This window comes from Nyctibius grandis, chromosome 14 (genome assembly GCF_013368605.1).
Source record: "Nyctibius grandis isolate bNycGra1 chromosome 14, bNycGra1.pri, whole genome shotgun sequence".
In the NCBI taxonomy this organism is placed as follows: Eukaryota; Metazoa; Chordata; class Aves; order Nyctibiiformes; family Nyctibiidae; genus Nyctibius; species Nyctibius grandis.
Window position 1 is genome coordinate 14,022,221 of NC_090671.1, and position 16,881 is coordinate 14,039,101.

Genomic DNA, 16,881 nt, shown 5'->3' on the forward strand with positions numbered 1-16,881 from the left:
TTTTTTGAAATTGAATTCCAAGATATACAGCATCGTAGTGTTCTACACAAAGCGAGCTTTCAGCAAAAGGTCAGGGGCATCTTAGATGGTGTAAAAATATATCTTAAATAAAATAGTTTCTATAGGAGAGCAAGCTGTGTTGTACATCTGTCGGTCCTTAGAATAATTTACAGAAGGCAGAGGCCCCGTTGTACAGTTCACACGCTAGAAAAGAGTTAGTGTACTTTCACGCTACAAAGTTAGAAAAGGTGGGAACAGGTGATGGGGGCAGATCTCCAAACCCAAGCAGGGGCTGCAGGAGTGCACAGACACGTGCCCTGGCTTTCAAAGCGAGGGAGTTCAACACCTCCAGTCCGTAAAGTCGGGAAGCAGATTGTAACAACTCACCTGCCCAGAGTCAGCCTATTTACTTCAGCTCGTTCCTTTCAATTGCCCAAAAAGCACAACTTCAGGCAACAAAGGAGGAGCTGCTTTATTTGTTCCAGTTTGGAGCTGGTCGGTCAGAGCTGCGTTTTCAGCGTTACAGACTAAGATCAAGGCTGTTCCTGCAGTTTCAACAGTGGAAAAGGGTCATACTGGGGTCTCAAAGACAAACGGCCGGACTCCCCCAGCCCTTTTTAATAAAGGATTAGCCTTTAAACGCTCGGGACAGTCGCTTCTCCAGCCAGGGTAAAACTCTTCCCACCCCAGAGCATCGAGTCTAAGAGAAAACCAACAAAAACCACCCTGCTTTGTCCACAAATCTCCCTCACGGCATCTGCATACCTCTGGGGCAAAGTTATTTCTGAAGAAACAGATAGTACCAAAGTCCCTCAACACGTTTAACATCCCCAATTACAACCCTTTAGGACTCGTTCCTTTTCTTACACCACTAAGATGGTTCCTTTTCCACACCCCGCTCCTTTTTATTTCCAGACCACAGTGCTACTCCTGCGCTAGCTGTTCTGCAGTGTCAGGACTGCACCTACTGAAAGGAGATGTATATAATCTAATTTACACTGTTTCTTAAATAAAATCATTTAATTGAGAATACTTTTAATGGAGGAGAACTGGAGAAGCCTTACGCACTGGGCCTAGCCTACTCTAGGGCATCCCCTTAGGGAACGTGGTATTTAACGCCCACCTGCCCCAAACCAGGACACTCTCCGAGAAGAAAGTCAAACGCATGACAGGAAGGCAAAATGGTCATTAAGATCTGCCTAAAAATAGCTAAATAGTGCAGTGAAATGCTTTTAAATACCACAGACACCTCCAGTGACTGGCAGCCAGTTTTATGAGCAGCTCTGAAGACAATTTCTAGCTGAGCTTTAGTGGACTGGGTGCTTCCAGCCGGAGTCCCGAGAGGCAAAGCCTGGCCGACCACCAGCACGGCCAGCTTCGGGACAGGAGCAGGGCACTCCGAGTTTCATTTGCCCCTCTTGCCACGGCCTCTCCTGGAAGAAGGTTTGCCCGTGCCCCCCGCAGAGGAGCTGGCAGACGATGCCACTGCAATGTTGATCTGTCCTTCCTGAATCTCCTGTCGGGTCTCAGCTGGGAGGTGATTGATTTTCTGTTGTGTCTCTAAGTAGAACATGACATCCCGCAACTGCTCCTGGACCTCAGAGATCTGCAGGTCCTTCTGTTCGCAGGTTTCCTTTAACACTCTCTCCTCCTCCTTCAGTTTGTTCTGAAGCAAGGCTTGATTCGCTCGCAAACACTTGTTCAGCTCCTGCTCCTCCTTCAGCTCGTTGGAAAGTTTAGCCACTTTGTTATTCAGCTGAGAACACCTTGCAAAGAGAAGCACAGATCAAACACTGCTGCAGCCTTTTTGTTTCCAGTCCTTAGGGTAGCTGAGCCCCAGCTCTCCCCAGCCCCACCAAGACCACCTGGAACCTGGTTTTCTGGCAAAAGATGGGCAAGGGGAGGCAACACACGAGGACTCCGAAACCCCCCCCAGGATTTTTTTACCCCGCTTAAGTCTTGCTAGCACCTGCCTGTCCGGATGGTGTTACCTGCATATGGAATAGGATGTTGTGAAGCAGAATCCCTCCCTTTGTCCCTCCAACTGCATAACCCAGGAGAATCCCTTCCCTTGCAAGTGAGGCAATTCCACCTTGTACCAAATGCCAACAGGCAGGGTGGGGTTGGGAGCAGGGGACTGTAACCTCGAACACGCATCTGCAACTTATGGAATAGGCACTGAAAAGGGCACAGAGATCACACAGGGTCCTTAGAGAGCTCAGGGCAGTCAGGGGCTCCCAGGTGCTGGCTCTGCCACACTCCGAGCACAAGATCCTGAAGATACCACTTCACTCGGAAGCAAGATGCTCCCACAAGGCTCTCAGTAGCCTCATGATTCACAGACAGCGCTTCGCTGCTCCTAACAACTCAGTGCTTTTGCCCTGCAAGTTTGCTGGCATCATACACAGCCTCCTTTCCACGCAGCAAGGTGAGCTGCATGAACCACAGCTCGCTAGCCCAAGCTCCCTGCTCCAACCAGGACAGCGCTGGGGGCCTGGTGGGCTGGGAAGAACAGAGCCCACAGTCCCACCCAGGGAGCTGGAACACACCGATCTGCACAGTCCCCACGCTTGACACCTTTCATCTAGGCACTTCCTAAGATCTACATTTTCCTCCGTGCTGGGTGAGATGCCTCTGTTGAGCTGCCTCTTTGGATGGATCGCCAGTTGGGAAACACACTGGCAGCTCCTTCCGAGCAGGCAGAGGAAGGATTACTGACTGCTAAATATGCAGTCCATGGAAAAGGAGCCGAGAGCCCAAAAGCTGCGCTCCACTCAACAGGCACTTTCAATTTGTGAACACCTACAGAAACGAGAGGTTGGTTTGTTTTTTTTTTTAAAGAAGCTGTGTTCTCAGTCTACCAGTTTAAATAGCTCAAAATTGCCCAGGAATAGCAAGATTCATTCTTTTGGATGTCAGTGCGCAGAGTTTTAATGGCTGCATGGAACTAAACCTGGCAGCGGTACCCACTTCCTTTCCACAGACTGCTTTTCTTTGAGCAAGTCATTCAGCCTCTGTTCCAGACTGTCACACTTCTCAATGGTCTCTTTAAATTTGGTCTTCATGTTGTTAATCTGTAAAAACAAACACACGGGCATTTCAAAGAGATCAAAGTCCTCTGCGCTTTCGTTATGACATTCATTTTTCTGGAGTGGTTTCTAGGCTTTGAGCAATTACTACATCCAGGTAAGCAAAAGCTTTGAGTTAAGAAAAGGCTTAATTTTGACAAAGACCCTCTGCATTGACAGTTCACAGTACCCCAACGAGGGACCACGTTGCCGTGGAAGCTGCTCACACAGGGCAGCAACTCAGGCTGCAGATCTGTGCCAGGCACCCCATTCACACAGGAGCTGCACCAGAGCCTTAACTTCTCATTGACTGCAGTTAAGCATTCGTTTCGCTGTTCTCTCAGACTTTTTCTATCTGTCAGCAGACTTAAATTTCCATCTTAAGGCTTTACAATGTCAGGCTTTTGCTCATTTGAAATGAAACCTCAAATAAGTACGGTCAAAGCCTGAAAATTAACGCGCTCCTTTGCTCAGCACTGACTCAGCAGCCTGCTGTCATAAGGCGGTGACCCACTGACACGAATATCTTACTCAGGCAAAACGCAAACAGAAACACACGTAGATTGGCTTCCTCTTCCCCTCCGCCTCACAACTCCAGGCTGCTACTGCTGGAGAAACCCAAGCTCTCCTTCCCTAGGCACTGCACGTGTCAAAACCTCCAACATGGGACTTACAGGAGATTTAGAAATACTGGTTTCCCCTATATTAGGGTCAAAAGCATGCTGGCATGTAGTGGAGAGAGGAATTCAAAGGAAAAATGCTTTCCTGAAGGAGCAATCTGATAAATGTCAGCGTCAGCACACATGGTGCCTCCACTGATGCCAGAGTCAATGCAGAGCAGGTTTGAAGCCTTCCAGCCTTAATCACTGACTGTTTGTGCAGCTGATGGTTAACTTGGGGCAGTAGCCTGAGCCCTGATAGTGGAATACGCTGCACAGTGGCACTGATCCAGGCAAGGCTTACATGGGGCGAGTGCCATGAAGACAATTGTAAGGACTTTAAACATGAAACCACGTTTAGGGCACACATCGTAGTCGTGTCAGTTTGAAGTTGCTTTGTGGATCATGTTTCCTGGTCGCATGCAAGACCATATTTGCTGTAGCTTTTCCTTTTATAGGGCCCTCCAAAAGGTTTCTGGGATGGTTCTATAGACCAAGGTCAGCGACCACTATTTCAATGGTCATAATTTCTACATTGACAATGCTACTTAACTGCATTAAATGGTTAATTAGAAGTCATGCAGAAAGTTCAGTTAAGGACTCAACCCTAAATCCCGACTCACTTTAAACCTAGCTGAGAGGAGCTATGTAGAGTGAAAAGCATTAAAATATTCTCGCTGGATTTTTGCCCGTGACCTTTTGAAGCAGTCCTGCCTACAGGATGCTTTATAGGAGGAGACTCTGAATTTTTCCCAAAGGGCGATGAGGAGAGATAGGGGATCAAAAAGAAAGGGCAGATCAATATGCATTTGGAGCAGAAAGACTGCTCCCACTTTCTGCAGCCGAGCAAATTAAAGTCATATTGTCTCTGCTACACTAACCTTCCCTAGAGATACACGTCAGCGTGAGACGGATGGCATCGGCAAGCAGGGCTCCTGCAGCAGCACGGACTTGTTTCCACCACTGCTGCAGTTTCCTGAGCAGCACATTTAAATCAACCTTCAATCTAGGTGGCAATCTACCTCCTTCTGCACCACTGAGCAGCAAATTGCTAGATCTGAGCAGCGAGATAAGGGATACGTCTCAGAGCCAATTTTCTCAGCTGGCAGTGAAACGGGCTGTGTGAGGCCACATCACCAACAGCTCCAGCTCCCACTTCACTTCACAGTGTCCAGGGGCCTGTTTCAGCAGTTTCACACATGCCCAGAGCAGAGCTCACCTCTTCAGCCGTATCCTTTTCTATCCGGACAATCTTGTTTTCCCAATAGATCCGCTGCGATTCCAGCTGGCTCGTTAGCAAATATGAGTACTATAAACACAGGAGACACACACACACAACAGTCAGCTTTTCCACCAGGGTGGCTAGTCTGATTAAGAAGCCCAAAGGGCTCCAATATACAAATCAATTTAATCAGATGAAATTGAGCATATAGGACATCCTGAACATACGTGCAAACTGCTGAGCCAGCAGATGTGTTTGAGCAATTTGATTTCAAAATCAAATCACTTGATTTTTTAAAGTCAAGGAAAGCCTTTAGGGCACAACAAGGAGGATCAAGTAAAAGTCCCACCAAACCATATCCAGTATCATGCCAAGAACTTTTCAAAGAGGAGACAGATTTTTTCATTGTAGTAGCAATAAATCTCTACAAGCTTTACACTCGACAGAAAAATGAAGCATCAACCATCCCTGTCACGAGAGTCTGAGATCCCCAGGGCTGAGCTGCTGAGCTCCCCATCCACAGCCCAAAACCCAAGGCAGAAGGGTAGGTGCACATATCCAGCTTCACTGTAAGAACAGCTCTGGGAAAGCACCCTCAGCTGTGTACAACTATTCACAATCATTATTTTCCAACAAGCACGGCCCATTCCAATGTTATTTTGGCATCTGAACAAGGATATATGCGTTACATCCCATCTTTTCCCTCTTGGTTCTGCAAATGAGTTACGAGAAGGTTGGAAAACGTGATTATTTCTTATCATCAGGCTAATAAGCCCCAAATTAGGCATTCACTACAGAACTAAACATGTGCAAAAGGCCTTGAACGCTCTCAGCAATATCTGAGCGCCAAAATACACTGCCAAATTCCTTCTCTCTAGAAGAAACATTTAGATCTCCTAAGACAGAGAGGTCTTACATACTTTAAGCACCAACCTCCTGGAAAAAAAGGGTTAAAAATAGCTGGTTTAGCATCTAAGCATTACTCAGAAAATTTATGGAAAAGCAACCAAACATTTATTTGAGCAGTAACCTTATGAAGTCTGGTCTCTGTGGGCTGTTCCTCCTCAGATACCCTTGTGTCTAATGCGGCTGAAATCATGCTGCAGTATCTGCTCAGTGGAGCAGTAATTTTCTCTCCTTTACCCTTTTAGTTAGGAGAGGAGAAGCTGGCCAACAGGTACAAAATAATCAGTATCTGTTCAAGAGAAGGGAGCGGAACAGGGCTGGTATCAGACAAGCCTGTCAGCTTTCTTTGACAGCCAAGGTTAGCACACAGCTACAGATTCCCACATACGTGCTCAGTTTACCAGCTGAACTCCTCGAACTGACAGTTCCATACACACCCTGGCTCCAAAGCCAAGTCACAGCTCCCCTAGGAAGGGTCTGGTGAGCGAGTCTGGGCATTCAGACCTATTTCTCTCTCCAGTCACCTGAGTGTTTGTAGCAGCATCACCAGCTGATCTGGGAGCAGGTCTGCTGCATAAGCTGTTGTACTTTTCTGTAGTCATATCTGGATTTGAAACACTTCCACACAGCAGCACAACGCAGAGTCCAACAAGCCAAAATATTTACCTCTAATTGTAAGGCATCGATTTTCTCTTCCTGACACATATCTCCCTCGCACTCATACTGAACTATCTTCCCATCGGTTTTACTTGCAACCAGTCGATGGACGTAGTTATCTGGAGAGAGAAAATTCAGCCACAGGGAGTTTTAGCTGAAGAACACCCAGGTTGACACCAGGGGAAACACTTTATGCGGCACAATTAACCATGCAGACTGCTGCGACAGCGTATTAGCAAGGCAGAAAGCCAACACCAGATGTATTTGTTATTTAGCAGACTTCGCACAGACACCTTACAGGATATTTATTACAACAGCCCATTCCCATACCTCAGGGCAAATTGATGGAAAGGGAGTAACAAACACATTCCACAGAGACTACAGGACTGCCCCAGTTCATTACAGAATCATGTTCTCCCTCCTCCATCTGCTACAGACCCAGGAAAACTGCTATTAGAGAGGAGATGGATGTTCCCAAAAGACAAGGGATTAGTACAGATGCAACCCCCTTAATCTCCAAGCAAACTCTATCACAAGCACTCTTACTAAGGGGTCCCAAAAGCCATTTTACAAACAAGGTCACCCTACATGAGGGGAAGACAGAGAGCTCACCTCCAGCATAGTCCCAGACTCTGTGGTTGGTCAACTGCATGGCGTAGGTGTGCTGGGTCTCCTCGAAGTGTTTGTAGGCGTGGCGGCTCACGTACCGGCCGCAGCCGATGTGCCCACATATTAAGCAGATCCAAAGGTTCTGTCGACAGAATGAGAAAGCTCTGTACATACAACACTGGTGCTTTGAGAAATGGGATCTGACACCCGTGGCCTGCTGATGGCGTGTACATCCAGTCACTTCCTTAGAAAGCAAACAGTGTTTGCTTTTCCCCCTCCTTCTTTGAAGCCTTGCTCAGCTGGAAGGCTAAAGAGGAGGAGGTACCTGCTCATTCGAGCCAATGACAAGCCTGCAGGTGCCGAGTTGATAGATTACCACAAGCATGGGTGGAAGAATGGCCTTGACTAATGAACAAGGCACCTCAGCAGGACCACAGAAGCAAGCTCTGAAGAGCACAGGCCAGAAGAGGCCACCAAGTTCAGTGTCAGTTTAGCTGCCTGCTGTCATACTCCTCACACACACTCTGATCAGCTTATGTGCTAATACTTCTAAGAACCAGAAACATCTGTCAGAACAGGAAACCTGGGAGGCAAGATCCTTTCCCAGTACTGATTCCAACTCAAAAGGAAAGCAGATACACCACTGAGTGGTAAAATCAGCCCGAAAGCAGCCACAGAGTTAACCCCAAAAGCAACCAGAGCAGCTGTGCAGTCAGATCTAGTCCAGATCTCATTCACCATCCACCCACCTACTTACTTCTTGAACTCCGCACTCAAAGCACTTGTTCTCTTCCACTGGCTCCGGCGTTTGGCAGTATCTGCAGACAGGACACCTAGAGGGCAATAAGCATCGTGATTAGGCATGAGGAGCTCCAGCTGAATATTAGGGTAATTAAAAAGAGAGCTCAAAGTAAATGCCTTATGCAGTGGGACGCTCCTTATGCGCACGCATCCCTCAGCTCACGTTCACCCCGTTCAGATTTGCCTCTGTTCCACACAAGGCTACTCCTTCTAAGCCAGTAAGTGACAGAAGAACAAAGAACAGCTCTTCCGGAGCCATTTCACAGCCTCAGCTCGATCTGGTTTTGCTGCAGTCCAGGTGTAGAGAACATCTGCAACCAAAAGCCTCAGTGGGGCTGCCAGCAACCTCAGCCTCTGCCAGTAAGCAAAAAAAAAAAAAAAGCCACGACCGAGCTCAAGAAACACGTCCCTGCCTCAGCCATAAACACTGCAAGAAGCGCTTGTACAGATGCGTTACACGTCTCTAAACACTGCTCCTCCTGACTGCTGCCAGCTGACATCTCCAGCTCCCCGTCACCTGCAGGGCTGCACACAGCAGCTACACGCTGTTGTGGAAGGATGCTGTAACTACACACTGCTGAGGACAGGCGAGTCACAGAAGCAGGCACCTACACTTGGCAAATGTACCTTAGTACTTAAAACAACCCTGAGCAGATGAGGAGATGCTTCAATCTCACCCCAACACAACAGATTCAGTCTCAGCCCTTCCAGAAGGCCCAAGACTGGAAGGAACCTTTGTCCAGACTGTAAGCGCTGGAAGCTCACCCAGGCAGCGGGGTAACTGAGGCTGTGTATCCAGTTGCCACGACTGTTTATGTATTTTTCATTAGCTGCTGGATAAGCTACAGAAATATTCAAGGGAGGAGACAACTGGATTGCAGTCAGCTTTCTAGACAGTCAGACACTCACAGCCTCCCTGGCGCCTACGCAAAGTGGACAGGGGTTTTCTTTTATCGTTGTTCTAGATCGGGAGCATAAGTTCTGCTTAAATTGTAGATTAGATATTTAAGTGCTGTGTTGGATCTTGCTCCTACACTGGCTAAGCTCCACTGCCTCAAATTTAAACTGGTTTTGATTGATGGGGCAAAGCAGCCCATAAACCTGAAGAGCTACAAATCTGATTGATCTTACCGAGGTTCTGTTACTTTGGCTTACAAACGATACAGAGAGGGCTAAAATTTTCCTCACACTCCACCAGAGAATCAGGCAATCAGTGGGACCAGTGACAGAGAAGAAAACACAGTGAAGATCGGCAGCCTCCTGCTGCAGTATTTATGGCTGCCTGATGTGCAGTACATCAGCAGTGTCCAGAAGAATGCAAAACACACACAACTGATAGCAGCCGCCGGGTGCCAGGCAGGGGCTCTGCAGTGAGGAGCTCAGACACACCGAAATCCCCATCTACAGGGATATGAAGGATGGTAAGAGCAAGGACAGGAAAGGGTCAGCAGTAGCAAAAAGAAGAGCTGCTTTAAGGACAGGCACAGGTCTGGTCCCCAGCACTGCCCAGTGCCACGGAGGGTCTCCCTGAGCCAGTGTCAGCCTCCCATTGCTCAGCCCATGCCCGCCTGTCTAGAGCAGCTGCCTCCCCTTCCCGATTTACTGAGTGATCTTGTCATCGTCCCTTCCCGCCCTGCCTCCCTTCTGTCTCACTTTCCAGTGCTGTTTCCCTGCACACCCACTCTTGCCCAGCTCTTCTTCCTCCTCTCCCAGCACCCAAGCAAGACAGCAAGGCTGCAGGGCTCCCAAGAGGACTCCCAAGCCCCAGCCAGATGTGCAGATCTGCCTACAGCACAGCCTCAGCCGAGGAAACCAGTGACCAAACACACACACAACTGAGTGAAACAGGGCTGTGTGTGCATCCCACGCTGTTTGCCCCAGTATTTTTATCCTACAATGTTTTAAAATAATCAGCATTACTCTACAACTCCCTTCCTGCCTTGGCAGCGAGGCCCACGGGAAACATTGTTCAATTACTTTTGGTGGGGAGATTTCTCTCTGGGAGTCCCTTAATGGGAAAAGGGAGCACTAGAACTTGCAGCAGTTCCTGCCCCCACGCTCCGATGAGCAGAACCAGTCTTGTCAGCACGTAACCACCACGCTCACACCAGAGTTTCAGATGTGGAAATAAAGAAAAGCCTCTTACGTGGTGTCCTCCCACCGCTGCAGACACTGGCTGTGAAAGCTGTGGTTGCACAGCGTGGTGAGGATCCCGTTCACGGACTCATCCATCCTCTCCAGGCACACCGTGCACTTCGGGAGCTCTGTCAGATCCATCACAGGCAGGCTGGCCCCCTTCAAAAGGACAAGCAGAGACAAATTGCTCGGCACCTTCCAATCACCATAAATTAAGCACCTACATAAGAAAAAGTCTAATTTCTCTCTCATTATTGCTGGCGCTAGGGTACAAACACTACAAAGTAATGCTGTGAGTCTACACAGGGGTTAGAAATTTATTTTAAAAAGCAATAAATCCACAACATTCAATAGGCCACAGCCAGGATCCTCATCACAGCACGGGCTCAGGGCGGCTGCAACCAGCCCCAGTCTGTTTTCTCGATTCACTAGACCCACTGCCCAGGGCAGGTGTCGGCCAGAGGCGCTGTGGTGGTGAGGGAGGAAGCCCCTGAAGTCACCAAACTGTCCCAAGTAGCAACACTGGAATGGGGAAGGGGGTTTGGGTTGAGGCACTTCAGCAGTTCTTGCAGCGTTCTGCCCAGTCCAAATAATCCGGTAAAATTCTCTGCAGCGCAGGGAAAACCAAACCAAACTTACATCTTCTGATTTGAAGACTTCAGCCCTTTCCACGTACACCAGCTGGCAAACATCCTCCTCGATGGAGTTGAACTGCCGGCCGTTGCACGCCATGTAAAAGCTGTCTGCATCAGCCTGTGCACAAAGCGAAGGAAGCCAGTTAAAAAGAGGGAACTCGCAGCTGATACAACCGAGGAAGAGGAGGAGAAACCTGCTGTATTGTCTCTTCTCCTCTCCACCAAGCTCTGTAATACCAGCAGAGGTAGCTCCTGCCAGCAGGCATTGCACCTTGGCACGGGGTTCAGTGTTAGCGAAGTTCAGAGCAGTGACAGCTCCTCTGGTGTCTGAGCATTCAGCAGCAATAACGGATTTCCCTTCAGCTTTGCCCCTTGTCAGCATTTTCAGTGCATTTGCAAAGCAAATTTGGTCTCTGCAAAAATTTAAGAGGGCCACGTTGCAGGATGCTGATACTTGTGTCAGGGAAAGGAGCAAAAAGTTATCTGTGGGAAAGGATCTATTTCACAGGTCACAACTCAGGCACGCTCCGAACCAGGCCTGAGAGTCACCGGCAAAGAGGCAGAACCAAAACATGCCAAATAAGTAATCCATTTTCACTCAGTAACCTCCCCAAAGCCTTCCTCTCACAAACAATCACACCAGATTGAGGTAAATTAGCTGAATGCCACGTTCCCATACTCCTGGGCACTCCAGCCAGAAGCATAAAGGCCCGTGAGATTTGCTTTTGCTGCCTGCAGACACAGCCACGGGGGTCACTGGGGAACCAGGCTTCAGGGAATTCCCTAAGAATCAGGAATTTCAGGGTGAATTGAGTATCTGTTTACAGATTTGCAGCAAGGCTGTTCAGCACTAGGTGTCTGCCCAGGTAATTAGACACAGTGATATACAAAATGCATCTTTGTGACTACTGCAAATAGCACAACACGCACCCAAACACAGCATCTGTGCCACAGGCAGGGGAAATACCTCACGCAGCATTCACGGCTGGGGGAAACCTCTCCCCCAGCCCCAAAACAGGTCATTTGTGGTTGGGAGAAAAGAAGGTACAAGTGAGAGGGTCCACATGGGAACTGGCAGGGGGAAAGCTTAAAGCTACATAGTTCAGGAAGAGCTGTGAGCAGCAAACTTGTCTGGTTATCAATTCATCCCTACCTAGGCTCTCGGCTTTGGGGGCGACTGTCCTTTTCACACTGTACTGGCAGCAGCTGGGAGACCACCCAGCTCCTCAGAAAAGCAGAGCAAGTCTTTCCCAAAACACAAACAAAGCCCCACTGGCTGGGCCCTTTCTGTTCAGCACAGTGCAATGCCCCACTCTCTTTTGGATATGCTCTGAGCCAGCAGAGAACTCTGCATCCTCACTATTTTTTATTAAATATCCTGCCAGCACGAAATAGGATAGCTAGAACACGGCAGACACTTGCCTCCAGGTCAGGGTGTGGGACTAATCTTAGTCAGCAGCCCCAGGAAAGCCCTGGGCAATAGGACAGGACTGTTTCTCTAAGGGTGAAGCACAATCTTGGCTACCAGCTGGCTGGTGAAGCCAGACAGCACTCCCCAACCACAGCTCTGTGTGACAGCGCAGTCCCTTCTACAGCAAAGGGACCTCCAGCTCTTACCTGCGAGCTGAACTTTATCAGCACCATGTACTGGTTGGGAGTGGAATCCCGGATGATTTTCATGTGCTCGATGACTTCGTAGAAGGAAGCCACAAACTTCATCAGGTCGTGGCTGGTCATCGTAGCGGGGACCGTGAGGATACACAGCATGGCGCTGCGCCTCACGTCTTCCTTCAGAGAGGTCATCTTGCTGGTAAGGCAACAGCGACACAACCTCACGTCATTTCAAAGGCAGGGCTGGATACACCACGCTTCCAACAGCCACAGTTCCTACAACAGCTTTGTTGTCAGTCTTAACCCTCTTTTACACATTTGTAGGTATTAATAAAGAGAAGTAAGGGGTTGGGGTAAGTGTCCAGGGTACCCACGTGAAACTATTACTCTTTGGCAAAGGGTGAAACTGGGCGGCTCCAATTAACAATGGTTTTGTCAGGAATAATTTGACATCTGTTTTTCTATAAAAAACAGTTGAAGCTGGCAAGCCACCATGTTCAGAACTATTCCTACAACAAGTGAGCAACGTTTGTTACTATTTCAAATGCCCATTTTGTGTCTCCTGAGAGCTTTCAGCAAGACCTGAAATGGAAGTTCTCAAGCAATTGTAGGGGAACAGCATGGAGTTGTAATCCCTGAGATACAGGATGAAACCTCCCGCTTCAGACAGCTCCTCAGGCCTCCCACCAGGACCCCAGAGATCGCAATTTACTTGTGGGATCCCTTGAGAAGCTGCTTTCAAACACCATTTCTTAGGAACCTGCATTTGTTTTATGCTCTTATAGCCCCTGGCACAAGCCCTGTCCACCTGGAGCAGCATCACCCACAGTTGGGGGACCCGGGCCAGCCTCTGGCTCCACCCATCTGCCCTCCCAGGTGCCAGCCACCCTTCCTGTTTGTCCCAGCTCAGGAGCCACAGCCCCGGGGTGACCGCCTCGCCCTTCCGGGTGGTGGCATTACTCAGGAGCACTGTTCCCACTAGAGCTGCAATGAGTCAGGCATTCTTACTTTGTTTTGTACAGATGCATAATGCCGTGAACAATTTCAACTGAGGGATTCCCGCTGAAGAAGGAAATCTGGTCAGGGAGCTGTTTCGAAGGTGAGTCTGGAGCAGCCTCACGCTCTTTACTTTGATCGTCGTGTTTATTTTTGTCCTCAGCAGATGCAGCCTCTGAAGATTTTCTTCCTTCCATGCCAGCTTTTGTTTCATCTTTTACAAATCAAAAGTTTCCACGTTACTAATGGTACATCAGAAACGTCTGCTGTTCCCTAAGCACAGCCTGCACGTACCAACAGTGCCCCGAGAAGTCAAGTTACAACCTGGAAAGCAGAGTGAGACACCGCTCACCTTTGCTGTTCCAGGGGAAACTCAGTCTTGAAACTTCCCCTCTATCAGGGAATTTAAATGTCCACAGAGCTGAACGGGTCCCGTTCCCACAGACCAGCCCCGCTGGTGAGCAAAACACCAACCAGCTCACGACGTAGCCCACAACTAATTAAACCTTTGCGGAGTGGGAAATGTTTGTCAGCAATAACCAGCTCTCCCACACAGACCCCAACACACATTCCTCAGCTTCTCCACTTGTTTTCCAAACTGTGTGACCGACCCAAGACCCGCAAACCCCGCAGCACCTCCCCCAGCCCCACAGTGCCCAACAGTTGTCACCGGTGTGTCCAGTGCCTGGGAATCGCCATGCTCCCCGCCCCCAGCAAGGGGCCACCACACAAGTGGGGTGGGTGACAACCACAGACCCCCAAAACCAGCATGACCCACCCCCGGGGCTGGTACCTGGCCGCGGCTGGATGGTCTCAATGATCACGTCGGTCATCTCCCTGCGGCCGAGGTGCTGGTGCAGGATGGCCGCCCGCTCCCCGGGGCCTTTCCCCTCCAAACAGGACGGCACAACAGCCAGGGCCGCCCCGGTGCTCTCCGCAGCCATCTCCGGAGCTGCGCACGGAAAAAAAAAAAAAAAAGGAGGTGTTGGGAGCAGAGCTCCGGTACCGGGACCCACCGGCAGCACCGACTTCAGGCGCTTTGAGGGCCGCGGACAGGGCACAGCTCCTTCCCCCTCCGCGGCGGGAGGAAACCGGAGCGTAGAGACTCACCAGCCGCGTTGTAAGCGAAGGCCGCGGGCAGCGACGAGTGCTCGGCCAGCTCCAGCCGGATCACCACCAGGGACACGCTCATGGGCCCGGGCACCGCGGAGCCGCCGCGCTCCGAGGAGGCCGCCGGAGACCTGACACCGCTTCCGCCCCCCTCACCTCTCCCCTTTGACCCCGCCGAGGGTCACGTCGGCGACGCGATGACGTAGAGGCGGCGGCGACGACGCGGCGGCGGATGGTGCTGGGCGGGGGGCTGCGAGGGGCGGCCCGGCTGCTCCCTCGCGAGATTTCCAGGTGTGTTCTCGCGAGACTTGGGGGGGGGGCGGTCAAATGGCACAGTGAAGCCTGCCCTCTTCCTGGCAAGGGCTGGCCTGGACTAGGCCTAGTTGGGGCCGGGGGATGGAGAGCGGGACCCCCCTCTCCGTCCCCGCACCCCACAAAGAGTGACTTGACTGCTGAGACACTGGGGGGGAAGCAAGGGGGGTGACAGTCCCGCCTGGGCAGGCCTGCACCAGAGCCACAGGCCCCGTTACCATGGCAACACAGACCAGGCCTCATCCCCTTAGGCCAAAGCACCCCCCCAAAAAAAGAAGATTAAAATAAAAATAAGTAAAACCTCCTTTCTTTCCCCTCACACCCACCACGCTGGTATCGTGCAGCTCAGGGCTCTCTGCCAGGTGTTGGTATGGTTCATGCGTGGCCAGCAGGTCGAGGGAGGTGATTCCCCCCCCTCTACTCTGCCCTCCAATACTACCTCAGTTAACATTTACAAAGGTTTAGCCTCCGGGAATTATTTAGCACATTATTTAGCATAGAATATTTTTGTTATCACTGTTCAAATTAATACGCTGCATTTTCGAACATTCAGGCCCTAATTCACCATTTGTTTATTGTCAAACATTGGTTGATGAAAACTCACCATGAGCCGGCAATGTGCGCTCGCAGCCCAGAAAGCCACCCGTGTCCTGGGCTGCATCCCCAGCAGCGTGGCCAGCAGGGCGAGGGAGGGGATTCTGCCCCTCTGCTCCGCTCTCGTGAGACCCCCCCTGCAGTGCTGCGTCCACCTCACACACATGAATAAATATTTACTCTTGTAACTCCACACCTTGCATCCTAGCCTCTCTCCTTGGTAGCTGCGAGTTTTCCTAACACGCTCCATGGTTCACAGCATGTACCTGAGGAGCGCTGCCCGTGCCCCTTACCTGCTCCGTGCCGGGATGCGGTGGCACCCGCAGGGGTTATTCTGGCGGAGGCTGTCTGGATGGTGCCGTTATAAAGCTGTGATCTTTGAGGCGAGCGGAGTGCTCCTCCCGTCCCCGTACAAGACAGCTACGGGTGGGTATTCTCATTTCTCGTTTGCTCCTCTTGTTTCTATGCATGGAGGGAAAATAAATTTCAGGTGTCGCTGTCAGCCACCTCTGGTTCTGGTAAGATATTCAAGAACTTGTGATAACAATGATGGTACCCCGTTGTGCCAGCAGAAGTACTAGAACTGACAGCAATCAGGAACTGCATGAACAGCTCCAGGTCAGGGCCTGAACCCATCTGGTAATGAAACTCCTGTAGTGACACTGGCTGATACCACCCAACGTCAGTGCTGTCCTTCAGGACACTTTAAGAACTCAGTGTTTTCACCCCACGGGTACCACACCAGAAGCAGAGGTGAGGTACTTCAGCTGGGGGAATGCCAAAACTTCTGCTCTCCGTGTCTGGGTAAATCTGGGACCCCAGTCCAGCATGTCGGTTCTGATGTGTCAGACCTCAGAGGGATTTCAGGCTAGTTTCTCAGTTCTGATGATGCCATGCGTGCTCTCTCCTGGCTTTCTTACTTTTCTCTCCATAGACTGGGAGGCCCGGAATTGTATTCCAGCTGGCACCATCCAGCAAGCCATACTCTCTGGGGGGGAAAACAGTCCCACTCTGAAGTACACAAGAGGAGAGCTGACAACTGTGGAGTTTTTGCAGGAGCTGGGACAGCAGTGCTTTGAGATTGTAAGCTAACTCCCCACTCCTCTCTTTGTGCTTCCTGACTGCAGGGAGATGGGATCCTGCAATGTGGTGGTTCAGAGAGGAAGGAGGAGCTTTTAATAGAAATCCTTTGATGGAAGGGTCTGGATTTACCATCTAGGAAGCATTGCTGTCTGATCAGGGCAGGCTTCTCACTGCCATCATCATTCTGGTACCCAGGCAGGATGGTCAGCTGAATTTGCCTTTGCTTCCATCAGCCTCTTCCTGCATATTTCATCACTTTTTTTATTTCAAGACACCTCTAGGATTGGCTGAGATGAGAAATCAGAGAGTCAGAGACCAGCTGAAAGGCTTCTGCTGCTAGTTCGTACGTGGGCATGCTCAATGGAAGGAGGCCATGGTCTCCAGGGAGAGTTCTTAAGATCAGTAGAAGCCCCTCCACCACAGCTCCAGGAACACAGTGCAAGAATCCTCTTTTGAATAAAGTCTTCTTGAAACAGCTCAAT

At 50.1% G+C, this 16,881-nt stretch overlaps 2 protein-coding genes across 6 annotated transcripts in view; one reads left to right on the plus strand and one right to left on the minus strand.

Moving 5' to 3' along the window:
* On the minus strand, positions 1-14,644 carry BRAP (BRCA1 associated protein). The gene is made up of 12 exons (XM_068412642.1): positions 14,411-14,644; positions 14,094-14,252; positions 13,313-13,514; positions 12,311-12,500; positions 10,698-10,811; positions 10,069-10,217; positions 7,879-7,954; positions 7,125-7,263; positions 6,522-6,631; positions 4,947-5,036; positions 2,971-3,074; positions 1-1,766 (listed from the first exon to the last, which is right to left on the minus strand). Exons 1-12 carry the CDS (start codon positions 14,490-14,492, stop codon positions 1,406-1,408), a joined length of 1,776 nt encoding a protein of 591 aa, XP_068268743.1. The 5' UTR covers positions 14,493-14,644; the 3' UTR covers positions 1-1,405.
* Positions 14,558-16,881, plus strand: part of ACAD10 (acyl-CoA dehydrogenase family member 10) — a 14,686-nt gene continuing 12,362 nt past the window's right edge. For 3 of the 5 annotated variants that reach the window (XM_068412638.1, XM_068412639.1, XM_068412640.1), the window contains exons 1-3: positions 14,559-14,701; positions 15,576-15,742; positions 16,251-16,399. In XM_068412638.1, the coding sequence (XP_068268739.1) occupies positions 14,643-14,701; positions 15,576-15,742; positions 16,251-16,399 (375 nt within the window). In that variant the 5' untranslated portion in view covers positions 14,559-14,642. Of the gene's footprint in view, positions 14,702-15,575; positions 15,743-16,250; positions 16,400-16,881 lie in introns of those variants that run through there. The other 2 variants (XM_068412637.1, XM_068412641.1) reach the window with 2 other exon arrangements.

Coding starts and splice junctions, on each gene's coding strand:
- BRAP (XM_068412642.1), bottom strand. CDS start 14,492: ATGAGCGTGTCCCTGGTGGTGATCCGGCTGGAGCTGGCCGAGCACTCG. Junction 12,501..13,312: donor ATGCATCTGTACAAAACAAA/GTAAGAATGCCT, acceptor TTGCCTTACCAG/CAAGATGACCTCTCTGAAGG. Junction 7,955..10,068: donor CAGCGGTGGGAGGACACCAC/GTAAGAGGCTTT, acceptor ATTGCCCTCTAG/GTGTCCTGTCTGCAGATACT.